General features: G+C 39.2%; 1 protein-coding gene across 1 annotated transcript in view; it reads right to left on the bottom strand.

Annotated features, from left to right (window-relative positions):
* Nucleotides 1-471: 471 nt before the first annotated feature.
* The window catches only part of adgra3 (adhesion G protein-coupled receptor A3), a 231,845-nt gene continuing 218,794 nt past the window's right edge, over nucleotides 472-13,522 (bottom strand). Inside the window, exons 17-19 of the mRNA XM_070870746.1 lie at nucleotides 9,661-9,806; nucleotides 7,336-7,431; nucleotides 472-2,122 (exon numbers count right to left, since the gene is read on the bottom strand). Of these exons, the coding sequence (XP_070726847.1) occupies nucleotides 862-2,122; nucleotides 7,336-7,431; nucleotides 9,661-9,806 (1,503 nt within the window). The 3' untranslated portion in view covers nucleotides 472-861. The remainder of the gene's footprint in view (nucleotides 2,123-7,335; nucleotides 7,432-9,660; nucleotides 9,807-13,522) is intronic.

Genomic DNA, 13,522 nt, shown 5'->3' with positions numbered 1-13,522 from the left:
GGACATGGTTCCATGGGCCATAACCCTCTAGTAATTTACTCAACTGGCCATTTATATGTTGGCAGGCTATTTGACCATGAGGGACCTGAATTTGGATCTCATCAGATGTGTTCAAAAACAAACTTTCCAAAAGGAGTTAGTGAGTAATGGTTGGCAGCAGGAATCCTACTGATTCTTCCCTTTTCCAACTTTGCTAGGGGAGCATTTAAATCAATTTCAGTGCCACCACTGATAATTGGCTGAGTTCAGCTTTGTCAGCACTAAACTAAGACCTTTTTGGTCTTTGCCTCTTAACACCTTACATGCATTCTCCCACAAAATCAGGCAAACACGAGAAAAAAAATAATAAAATACTCAAGAGCATAGGTTTGTCAAACTGTATCTAATGTTACAAATTGAGAGCAATGCAATAAAAATAAATGCTGAATCAATTTGATTTTCTCAAACACGCTGTAACTTTTATATTCACGTCACAAGGCAAACCTTTTATTTCGTAGAAAATTACATGCCCAGAACGTAGATATCAACCAATGCTTCTGAGCTCAATTTTCATGCAATTTTATGTATAAGTTTAAGAACATTCAGTACTGTGCAACAAAACAGGACTAAATGCTACAAAAATAGAAACTGTGAAACTGTTCTCAGTGTGTCTTCACACAAATGATTGAGAGATTTAGATCACTTGAAAAGGTATAAAATACAAGAAAATTAAAGCTTCACATATCAGATATTCGACTGTACCTTCGGTTTCAATACACAATGTAAAACATTTCTGTAAACATTTTTACAATAATTTTAACTGAAAAAGGAATGCATGTCACAGTTTTATTTGTTTTTGTTTTAAATTGGAGTTTTTGCAAACTACACAGTAGTTTCATTTCTCCAAAATCCAGTTCTGATGTTTCCAGTGCTGTCTGCATTTAGCAAGGGAACATCTTGGCCACTGCCTTTCAGCAGTCCATTTTGACTAGCCAAGTTAAGACCATAAGATTTATGGTTCTCAAGTTCAACCACTATGGGCTGTTGCAGGCTGTCTTTACTACTACTGACTCCATCCTTTACTACATTTTGACTGCATTGCGTCAGTGTGTAACTGACATCACTACTGTCAGGTTGGCTGTGGCTTTGACGACGTTCTCTAAAAGCAGAGCGAGACCTCCTACTCACATGATGACTCTCATGGTTACTGTGCCTACTCCTTGGCTGGCTATTGTGCACACTTCCTTCGACGCTTGTAGGCACATCATATGCATACTCCCTTAACACAGTCAGCCTGCTGTGTCGATGAGCTTGGTGTGCCCTAGTCCGGTTTTTATGATGCCTGTTTACTTGTCCATTAGACCGGTATGGCACTTCCACAGGAGCCACATGCATCTTTACATCATTGTCCATTGAATGCTCGGTAGGGCTGTTGTCAAGCTGTGTTGATATGTTACTTGCCAATGGAACGATCTGGTTCTGTACTGCTGCAATGTGAAGATTAGTCAGCTTACATCCTTGGGATAGTTTGTTATTGCTGGATGCAGTCTTATTTGTACAGGAGGACTCTGCGCTACTGTTGGTGAGTTTTGGGGTGTCCCCATTAGCATGACTTGAATCCGTAGGCTGAACATTAACTTGCATGGAGTAAGTACTTCTTCCTGGACAGCATGTTGTCATCCAACATCGCCGTACGTCTTCTCTGCTAATACAATGGTGAAGTACAAGAAATGCAGCCAAGCTCAAAGCTGTGGCTCCAAATAGACAGCTAAAAATAAGGTCCATAGGATAGTACTGGGAAACTGCTAGTGCACCGGATACCCACAGGGCAATATACATAAACAATGACAAAGATGCACCAAGCAACTGTGCTTGAAATGTGTGCTCATTTTCCAGTGCAGAGGATGAAACTACAGAACAATTTGCCTGTGATGTCGAGGTTGAATCATTAACATGAGACTCTCCATGATCGATGCTTGCTAAATGCTGCTGTTCTTCTGCCACTTCCTTTAGTTCATATTTCCTTTCTGGATGTTGTTTAAGCTGCACAAATATGCTAAGAAAGTAAATGCAGTTTACGAAAATGATAAATCCCACAGGTCCATAAAATGCTCCTAAACTTGGTTCCCAAGCCATCCAACAGCTGTAAAACAAAAATGTAACACATCATTCTGTTAGCACAGGAGTTCTGAGCAATTGAATTCAAATGCATTACATCCCAATTCAGTAAAAGGATTTGGCTCAACTCAAAACAATGCACTGCCAAAAAAGAACAAAATCTTAGTTTTAAGATTTTCAAAATTGGAGAAATCCATTATTTTAAAAAGAACATTTCAGTGAAACCTTACTTTGGTTTGTCTCATGCCAGGTTCTCTAAAAATGAGTTTCAGCAAAAATAGAGGTTTTCTTTTTTCCAATAAATCCAAATCTTTCATATGAAGAAAGTTGGAGAGATGGGAGAGACTTCAGTCAATGTGGAACTGGAAAAGATGAGTATTTGGTCCCTTACTTTTAAAAGAAAATTATTGTTTTTTCTGATTGCCAATCCTCCATCCTCCAACCCCGCCCTGCCCATCTCCACCAAACAAAATATTCACATGGGAAGTGAAGTTATTTGCCAAAATATGACACAGTTGTGGGCTTTGGATTTAAGGCAATAACAGTGACACTAATCCTTTATCTTTGCAATCTGTAATTCAGAATGGAGTCTTGATGGAAGAGAGTTATTTTGCCTGAATAATCAGTACTATATCAGTATTTGTTATCGATTGAACAGTTTGTCAACTGCTAGAGAGAGAAATGCATCCAAAAATAGTACATTACTGATTAATAACATGGGGAAGCAGTGAGAAAATAACACATTGTAAATACATTGTATGCCTTTTTCATAATGGTAGCCAGGTATTTCAACATAGTTCCAGATTATCCTTATTCTTTGAACGTGGTTGAGTATCCATCTGCAAACAGGACCATCACTATCCTTATTGGTGTGTGCGAGTGTGTTTGGGATGTGGGTGAAGGTGGGGAAAGAGGGGGACGGAAGTGAGAACATCACTTGGAAACAGATTTTGTGTCTTGTATGCCAGTCACTCAGATAGGTCTACAACCCCCTTTTGGTTATAACTTTGTTTCCCTCAGTTAGAGGGGTGGTAACAAGACTACAATTGCACCACATCATCAAACAAGCAGCTTTTAATAGCTCCTACAGCTCGTGTCGATAGAGATGTGACTCCATTCAAAGAATGAGTAAGAATTTTCTTACAGTAAGCAATCCAGGACTTTATCTTTTAAAAAAACTGTATTATGGCATTGTTGCTTACATTGTGTCTTTACATTTTTTTTTCAGAATTAAATGTTGATCTGACAGAAGTCGCAAACAAACAGTCTCAATGAACATTTTAAAAAGAAAATAAAATTGTTTTACTGCAAGGCACTAGAATAATTCCCTGTCAGTCCTATCATATTAAAATGACAAGCCTCATTAAATCCTGAACAACAGATAGGCTTTTTCTGTAAATGTTAATGTTGAAAATAATACGCTATAGATTTTAAACTCGTTTCCACATCATAAAACTAGTGTTGTGGATTGGCCACCTATTTTAGAAATGGCCCAATTTTAATTTCCATTGAAATCAATGGTAACGAAAATTGGGTGCTTTCGGTAATGGGTGATCAATCCACAATGCAAGTGTTGCGTACAAACAGCAATATGAAAATGAACCCCCATGTTCACCAAGATCTCCATTCATAAAGTTAACATGATTTGTGCAGTAAACTTTGACCACCACTAGATGATGCAACTTCCCCTTCAAAAGATTCTGAAGTATACTCCCTAGCAGTAAAAAAAATCTTATTTAATGTAAGCCTAGAAAGTGTGTTGACAGCTATTTCTGCATCGGTACATTACTCAATGTCTACATGGGCACTCATCAGGCGATATGCCACTAAAACACTCATACATGGCTTCACCTCTGGACTTGATGGTCTCTTTGCTGGCCTCCCAAACTCCATCATTCATAAACTCCAGCTCTTAAACTCTGGATTTTATAGTATCCCAAATGAACACCTGGTTGCCGACTCAATTCCTTGCTGGACTACATTAGTTCCTAGTCCACCAGCACTTCAACTAAAATTCTAATCAAATCCATCCATAACCTCACCCTTCCCTATTTTACTGATCTCCTCCATCTCTTTGAAGAACTTCTTTGGCCAATCATTTGGTAAATTCTGCTAATCGTTTTTTTCATGCCGCTCTGAGGTGCTTTGGAGTATTTTTCTATCTTTAAGGTGTGCTATGAATACGAGTTACTGTAGATGCAGTAGTAGTCATGGGATAGTGAGGAATCTTGGCTGATATACCTCTCAGAAGCCAGAGGAGTGGAGGTGAATTATAGTGCTAGTCTGGTAAAAAAAACTAGCTAGCTCAGCTGTGCCAAGGACAGGACATGGAACCTTCTTGGTATGTATACCTTAATGCTGAACTAGGCAGTACATTATACAATGTCAAAGCAAACACTGATATTACAATAGTAAATCTACTCAAATGTTAGTAGCTTTATCATTTTTTTCTCCCTCTATTATTTTAAACTAACTTTATTTCTATCGTCCATGCAATATTTTTAAAACTAATGTTTAAATGTAATTTTCTCAGTCTCCCAGTGCCCACTGTTCACTTTAGAGAGGAGAGCCAAATACAGAAAATCCTTTTTGAGTAGCTGAACACCATACACACAAGGTCAATGTTGAATGCCAATTGTCAGAGTTTGTGATTTTTTTCAGCCGTTAACAGTGCTATCAAGTGGCACTTACTTACCAATAACCTGCTCACCAATGCTCAGTTTGGGTTCCACCAGGAGCCCTCGGCTGCAGACCTCATTACAGCCCAGGCCCAAACATGGACAAAACAGCTGAATTCCAGAGGTGAGGTGAGAGTGACTGCCCTAGACATCAAGGAAGCCTTTGACTGCGTGTGGCATCTAAGAGACCTAGTAAAATTGAAGTCAATGGGAATCAGGGGGAAAACTCTCCATTGGCTAGAGTCATACATAGCACAAAGGAAGATGGTTGTGGTGGTTGGAGGTCAATCATCCCAGCCCCAGGACATTGCTGCAGGAGTTCCTCAGAGCATTATCCTAGGCCCAATCCTCTTCAGCTGCTTCATCAATGAACTTCCCTCCATCATAAGGTCACAAGTGGGGATGTTTGCTGATGACTGCACTGTGTTCAGTTCCATTCGCAATTCCTTAAAGAAGTAGTCCATGCCCGCATACAGCAAGACCTGGATGACATTCAGGCTTGGCAAGTAACATTTGCGCCACCCAAGTGCTCGCCAAGTGAGAGTCTGCTTCATTGATGAAGCAGCTGAAGAGGATTGGGCCTAGGATAATGCTCTGAGGAACTCCTGCAGCAATGTCCTGGGGCTGGGATGATTGACCTCCAACCACCACAACCATCTTCCTTTGTGCTATGTATGACTCTAGCCAATGGAGAGTTTTCCCCCTGATTCCCATTGACTTCAATGATATTCAATGGCATTACCATCATTGAATATCCCACCATCAACATCCTGGGGGGTCACCAGTGACCAGCCACATAAATACTGTGGCAACAAGAGCAGGCCAGAGGCTGGGTATTTGGCGACAAGTGTCTCACCTCCCGACTCCCCAAAGCCTTCCTCCATCTACAAGGCACAAGTCAGGAGTGTGATGAAATACTCTCCACTTGCCTGGATGAGTGCAGCTCCAACAACACTCAAGAAGCTCGACACCATCCAGGACAAAGCAGCTGCTTGATTGGCACCCCATTCACCACCTTCAATATTCACTCCCTCCACCATTGGCGCACCGAGGCTGCAGTGTGTACCATTTATAAGATGCACTGCAGCAACTCGCCATGGCTTCTTCGGCAGCACCTCCAAAACCCACAACCTGTACTACCTCGAAGGACAAGGTCAACAGCCGCATGGGAGTACCATCACCTGCAAGTTCCCCTCCAAGTTACACACCATCCTGACTTAGAAATATATTGTCGTTCCTGCATCGTCACTGGGCCAAAATCCTGGAACTCCCTCCCTCCCTAACAGCACTGTGGGAGTACCTTCACCACATGGACTGCAGCGGTTCAAGGCGACGGCTCACTAGCACCTTCTCAAGAGTAATTAGGGATGGGCAATAAATGCTGGCCTTGCCAGCAACACCCACATCCTGGAACGAATTAAAAAAATATATATATATTTTTCCATGAAACCCAGGAATGAGGGGGACAATTTCATAGCCCCATTCCCACTCCCGCCATCTATTTGAAAGCCAAGAACAGTTTCCTACATTACAAGCGACTACATTTCAAAAAGTACTTAATCGGCTGTAAACTGCTTTTGGGTTCTCTGGTGGTCGTAAAAGGCGCTATATAAATGCACGTCTTTCTTTTTTTCTTTCCATGATTTCAGGGCCGATTTGTAATATGCAAATTGGGATCCTACACCAGTTGTATGACCTCATGCAATTCTGAGCTACCAATGGGTGGAGTGCGCACCAAGTACATTTCAACCATTGGTACCAGGTGTTGAGCAGCCTAACCAGCTGTCTTTAAAAGGATCATTGCAGCTAGCTCAGGAAATAGGAAGTTTTAAAAGAAAATTATTTAAGATTTTTATTGGGTCAGAAGGTTTTCAACATTCAAGCCTTTTGGGATCCTTCCAACATGTAACTTAAACACTTCTTTACTCATTTACAATCACATGATGGAATTTATTATTCCCCATCTTTAGTTGCCCCAAGGTCATAACGAGTTAACCACATCTTGTGGCGTCATGTGCATGTCAAACTGGGTAGGGGTAGCAGATTCCATTTTCTTGGGACCCAATTGGGTTTTATGACAAAATAGCACCTATCATGGTCAATTTTTCTAGGTCTAGTCCACAAATCCAGATTTACAGAATTCAATTTTAAGCTTGCCATGGTGGAAGTTAAATTCATTACTTTGGAGTTGCCAGTCCAGTAACGTAACCACTAAAATATCACATACTTGATATCAGAATCAAAATAAATAGGTTTGGGATTTTAATTAAAAAATCATTTTACTTATTAAAAGGATTTCCAATAAGTTTGCCAAATACTCAATACTTCTTCAGAAGTGAAAAAACAGCTCATAAAGTAATGCTAAATATTAAATTGATTGACTCGAGCTCATAACAGACATGTTATGTTCTGTTCTGTTCGACAGGGCATTTATCGACATCATAACTTTTTAAGGAATTTTACTTCTCTTCCCAACTCCAACTTGAACTCCACCCAACAACAACCACTTACGACAATTATTCTCAAGTTTAAATCTGAAAACTAAGTGCAGCGTACTTACTATTGTGCATTCACTTTACTTCCGTAATTTTTAATATTAGCTGCTGCTGTGATGCCACACACAATGATAGGAATTCCTCCACCAATGAGATAGAACCTATCAAAACATGATCAGAAGGAAAGGTGTTAAACGACTGCATGTCTGGCTTCCAAACATAACTCTGATGATAATTAGATTGACTTTTGCGTAATATATTTTAAACTAGTCAGTGGTACAGCATACACATTTATTTTGGGTAATTCAAATCGGATTTTACGACATAATGGCAACATTTTTATTGCTGCTCGACATATAGTGAAGTTCTCTATTCATTGACCTGCATTAATTTAAATTTCAACCAACCCGTGATTCAATGTGTAGGTAGCATGTTTCTTTACAAAACACTGAATACACATTTGAAAGGGAGGTTATAATATTTTGAGATTGTTTATTATACATAGAATGTATAGCATAAAAACAGAATATTTGTCCCAAAGGGTCCATGCCGCTATTTATGCTTCACACGAGCCTCCTCCCACCCTCGCCACTAACTCTTTCAGCGTAACCTATTTTTCCCTCATGTTTATCTAGCTTCCTCTTAAATGCCTCTATGCTATTCGCCTTAACTACTCTTTGTGGCAGTGAGTTCCAGATTCTAACCATGCTCTGGGTGAAAAAGTTCATCCCGAATTCCCCATTGGATGTATTAGTGACTATCTTATATTTATGGCCCAAGTTTTGGTCTCCATCACAAGTATATATTATTCTAATTCTTAAATGAATAGACTAGCATTAAAATAATTGGTATCTACAAATATTTACACAGAGCCAGTAACCAGTTCACTTATTGTCTGTATAGATAAAAAGAAAATGTTGGAAATTTGAAATCAAAAGTAGGTAATGCTGATAAACAAATAAGAACTGGAGAAGATTCAAATCCAAAATGTTAATTTTTCTTAACTTTCAAAATCTATGAACCTGCTAGACATTTTCAGCATGTTGAGTTTATTTTCAGATTAATTGTATGTTTCAGCTACTCTTAAAGTTAAGTTAGTTCATCCATTTAATATTTTACTATAAAATTACATGTTTTCTTCACAAATATTTCCCATTCTTTAAAGTGTCTAATATTGTACTTCCTTTGACAGAAGTAAAGTCTGAACCTTCTTTAGAACCAGTTTGAGGGCACCACTTAAAGTTAAAAGGGATGGTCTTTTACTTTTGATCGGAAAGTTGGCAGAGTGGCTCTGCCACTGGCATTGGTATTGGCATGAGTCCAGAGCCATGAAGAAGCCTGGGCCTCATTAACATGCCAAGAAACTATGTAAAATTATGCATATTTAACAATGTATATTTAACAGTGCACTTTTTGGGACAGGAATAATAATACATCAGTTTTCTAAGTTGTGTAGAACATTAAATGTTCGTTTCAGTTTACAGTCTTCAAATTTTAGTCATTTTAAATTGAAAATATTTTAAATTGAAAATATTCTCATTGTCAATATAAAAATACAGCCTAACAAGCTTACAATATTGATTATTGGAACAAATTGGTAAATCTGAAAAGAATTCAAATCCACAAGCAGTTACTAATAATTTTTAAAAATAGAAACAAGCATGTCTCATGATGTCTCAATACTGAAGACATCAAAAGCAACATCCTTACATTTAATGAGCAAATATTATCCTACTTTATTAATGAACACTATATGCCGAGTATATATTTCAAAGATTGTAGGGTTCTCACAGGCCCAGTTGATTCTAAGGCCCATGCTTATAAAAACAATGAATAACCGCATATTTCAAAGTATATTTTGTCCTGGTGATTATTTGCAGTCGTGTATCATGTTTTGTTGATTTTCTCCTTTTCAGATTTTCTTCAAATCATTAGCTATCAAAGGATTTACAAATCTATTTTACAAATTTACTTTTCCTTCTATAATCTTGCCCTGTCCTCATCCTCTATTTTACCTTTCAAGACTGAGCTCAATATCTTCGAACATAGCTTTCCAATTGTTCTGAGAATGTGTTTCTCTGATGTGGAATCAAGATTGAACCTACCCACATGCATATGCAGACACATACCTCATATCAAATGATTCTCCTTGAAAAGAACATTATTTTAAAAAAAAGTTAAAGCAAGATCAAAAAGGAACTCAAAGAAACATTCTGGTATGAAATGACTAAACACAGGTATATACTTAATGTACATTTTTCTTGATGAAAGCAGCCCCTAAAAATGCTATTAACACTCATAGAACATCTTCAAACTTCTGTAGGATCAAGTGCTAAACTATGAAAGAGATCGTACATCAGAACTTGTGAAATATGGAAGAACTTTCTCACCTGAGCATTGGCCGAGGTGGAGGAGGGGGCTCCTCAGGGTCCTGACATCTCTTTGCTTTCCTGGTCAACTGTTTGAAAATATTTCGTGCTGTGACACCGACCCACAGGATAGTGGCGAGGGTAGAATAGTGTAGAATTATCCCCACCTACATTTTTGAATGATTAACAGGTGAGGAAATATAGAAACTGGAAGTCTGTCATAATACTGTGGTATGCCATGCAATGAAGAGTTTATATTTCAGTATTAATTTGCAATGCATATTAAATATGCTTCTCTCCAGTGAAACAAAGGCTATTTACTGTATATAATTGTGTACACGTAACCAGTCTATGGAAAACCCTTAAAATGCCACCCAAAAATCAAAAGACCCTGATAATATTACAAAGCTTCTATTCACCAAAATTCTCACCTTCAAATTGGTCGTCACCCAAATACATTTTCTCTGCACTTTGCCTTTTCAACCAACCCATTTCCATCTATTATTGCTACATTTTGCTCCTACAGCTCTGAAATTTAAATTGCAACACACTCTTCTGATTTTAAATCAAAGCTCCCTAGCTTGAAATTATTTCTCCCTGTATCCAATCAATGCACCATCTGATTTTACATCAACAGCTTGGAGTGAGGTTAGAAGGAAGAGCTGCCATTAGAATTACTGCAGCCCTGCTGGACTAGAGTGGGCTCTTCCTAGCAGCTGTCACTCCAATCTCTCCACGACACTCTTTCACCACTATGATACTTCAATGCGAATTCTCTTTCCCAATTCTCAATTTCAGTCCAGGCCCCCATTGGTGATTTCACAGAGTCATTTCCAGCAGCACAGATCCATCAAGGAGAAATTAAATCAGCAGAAGGACCCAGTACTAATGTCAAGAAGAGTTGCTGTTTATAAAATCAGAACACCAAGAGTGAAGCTTATCAACACAACTTGTATTTATATAGTGCCTTTAATGTAGTAAAACATCCTAAAATGTTTCGCATGAGTATTACAAGACAAAAAATTTGACACTGAGCTACATAAGGAGAAATTAGGGCAGGTGACCAAAAGCTTGGTCAAAGAGGTAGGTTTTAAGGAGTGCCTTGAAGGAGAAAAGAGAGGTAGAGAGGTTTAGGCAGGGAAATCCAGAACTTAGGGCCTAAGCAACAGAAAGCATGGCCACCAATGGTTACATAAGAACACAACATAAGAAATAGGAGCCTGCTCCGCCATTTAATACGATCATGGCTGATCTGATCATGGACTCGGGTCCACTTCCCTGCCCGCTCCCCATAACCTCTTATTCCCTTATCGGTTCAGAAACTGTCTATCTGGCTTAAATATATTCAATGACCCAGCTTCCACAGCTCTCAGAGGCAGCGAATTCCAGAGATTTATAACCCTAAGAAATTCCTCCTCATCTCAGTTTTAAATGGGCAGCCCCTTATTCTAAGATTATGCTCCCTAGTTCTAGTCTCCCCTTTTAGTGGTTGAGCGATTATAATTAGGGATGCTCAAGAAGGCAGCATTAGGAGGAGCCCAGATATCCCAGGGGGGTTGGACGAACAATAGCCGATGGGACTAGGCTGCTATGTTACTGCTGGTGGATCCATGTTTTGATAGAAATTGCTCTATTAGGTGAGAAATCAGATAGGAGGGAAACTAGAAAGAAGATATGACCTGCTGATAAGATGACCCCCTCACCCAATATTAGCCCCAAATGAGGACATGTTTCCCATCTTTTCCACAAGTATATAGGGTGCTCATGTTAATAAACAATGCAAGATTATTTCAGTTCGAATGACATGATTCAGTGCCATCAAAAAGGTTGAGTTAACATATATAAATGCAGTATAGAAAATTTGCATACATGCCAATCTGCTTCTTGTGGTACTGCTAATTTAATGTCTCAAGCTCCCCCACAGCTATCACTGTTAGTTATAGATCTGTAATGACAAATACTTCACCCTACCATTAACTAGTTCAAAATGCTCTCTCCAAAACAAATCACATTTTAATGGACAATTTCCATACTTGTCCTACTGCACACAGTAAAACAAAATGTCACACCCCAGAATTGTGCTTTGCCAAAATCTAGTGGGATTGTGTACAGCTACCTTGTGGTTGCACGAAAACTTCACATGCTTGCCATTCCAGGTTACTGCAATACGATGGGAGCCTACGTTCACTACTGTCTGCCACAGCACCAGTTAATGATAAATTCCCACACAGAACATACTGAAAGAGAATTAAGCCACCCTACCAAACTCCACCTGAATGTATTTTATAGACAAACACACCCTGCAGAGCATTTTATGGAAGTAACAGATTTTAGAAATAACTCGATGTTAAACTATTTGATTCTCTGATTACCACAAACCTCATGTGTTGCCACAAGGGTGTTATCCTGTATGCATTTTGATGAATAACCTCTAGGTTTTTTGGATCAATATATATTTATAAAATCTAGTTCTACATAGTATTATGTGTACTCTTCGGAGTGTTAACATGGTCACAATGTTTTTTGCTGTTCAAGTTTCGCCAAGACTGTGATCTGATGAGGTTTCATCTAGAGTACTGTGTGCAGTTCTCATCACCATAATATGAGTGGCCATCCAGGGCTTAAAGGTGGTGCACGAGAGTGATCACAATGTTAGAAGAATAAGCCATGAGGATCAATTAGCTAAGATGGGGCTCTTCACCTTCAGATGCAATGTCTTAGACGGGACCTAATATTTAAGATACCCAACAGGGTGGAAATGTAAATCCAGAGTGAAGCTTTCAGATAAAGGAGAGCAGTAGGTCAAATTTAGAATAAATTTCAGCAAGCATTTCATCATGAAGGGTGCTAAACAGCCAAAACAGAACAACAGGAACAATGGTTAAGGCTGGTTTAAGAAATAATTTAAAACTTAAATGGTTAGATGGTAAGGTTGTTGCTCTGGAATGATAAGATCTCAAGGCCTCTTCACCCAAACCCATCTTGTGACCGATATCACAAGTTGAATACAGGTAGCACTTCACATTGTTATCGAAATACATCATTTATTTTAAAACTTTTGTTTGTATATAGAGCTGTTCACAGCCTATGAAAACACCTTTATGAATTTCCTCAAGGATTCTCCCGTTCCTCCACCATAAGTTTGGCAGAAACTCTGGGGATAACTTTCAACTTTGGCAGGGACGGTATTGGATCAGTCGTCCTATCAGATGGAGTGTATAACAGGTGGCCATTAGATTCCCACCAAAATGATGATAGCAGAATGGGAGAAGGCCAGAGGAAATTCAACCCCCTTGTATTCCAAAAATTTAACAAAATAGTTATAAATTAGATGAAATTCAATACATGTGTGTGTACTAATGTCTTGCACATTGGAAGAAAACAACAGGGAATCTACTCAACTGGTATCAAACCAGCTAGCTCAAAACCAGCAGCTGAATAAGGTTTCGGGGGGATAGTAAACTAAACAGTGACCATGTCCAATCATTGCAGAGCACCAATGAACAAAGCAAACAGGGAATGCCAAACGGGAACATTGCCCTCCATGTCCCAAACTATCCATGAGCAATATCATGGGACATCTGCAATAGAAAGTGGACTCCACTTACAGTGGATGCTGTTTGTTCAGACAATTAGTCAAACCCAGACCATCAATATCTACCCATAAACATGGTTCTTTTGGGTTCAATTTTGGCCGAGCCGTTTTTTGGTGCACTTACCGGAGTTGCACCGCTTATGTACGTTCCCAGATGCGCCGAAAAAAAATGTTGGAGCTTTGGCCGCTGTCTGGCCTTTTCACTGCAGTCGCGCAGCGTGGCCAGTCGTTCTGCGCTGGAAAATGTGCCGGGACGTCTGCACATGGGCAGTGGTGATTCGTGATGTC

Source organism: Pristiophorus japonicus, chromosome 2, assembly GCF_044704955.1.
Source record: "Pristiophorus japonicus isolate sPriJap1 chromosome 2, sPriJap1.hap1, whole genome shotgun sequence".
Lineage (NCBI taxonomy): Eukaryota > Metazoa > Chordata > Chondrichthyes > Pristiophoridae > Pristiophorus > Pristiophorus japonicus.
This window is presented reverse-complemented; position numbering and strand designations above follow the sequence as displayed.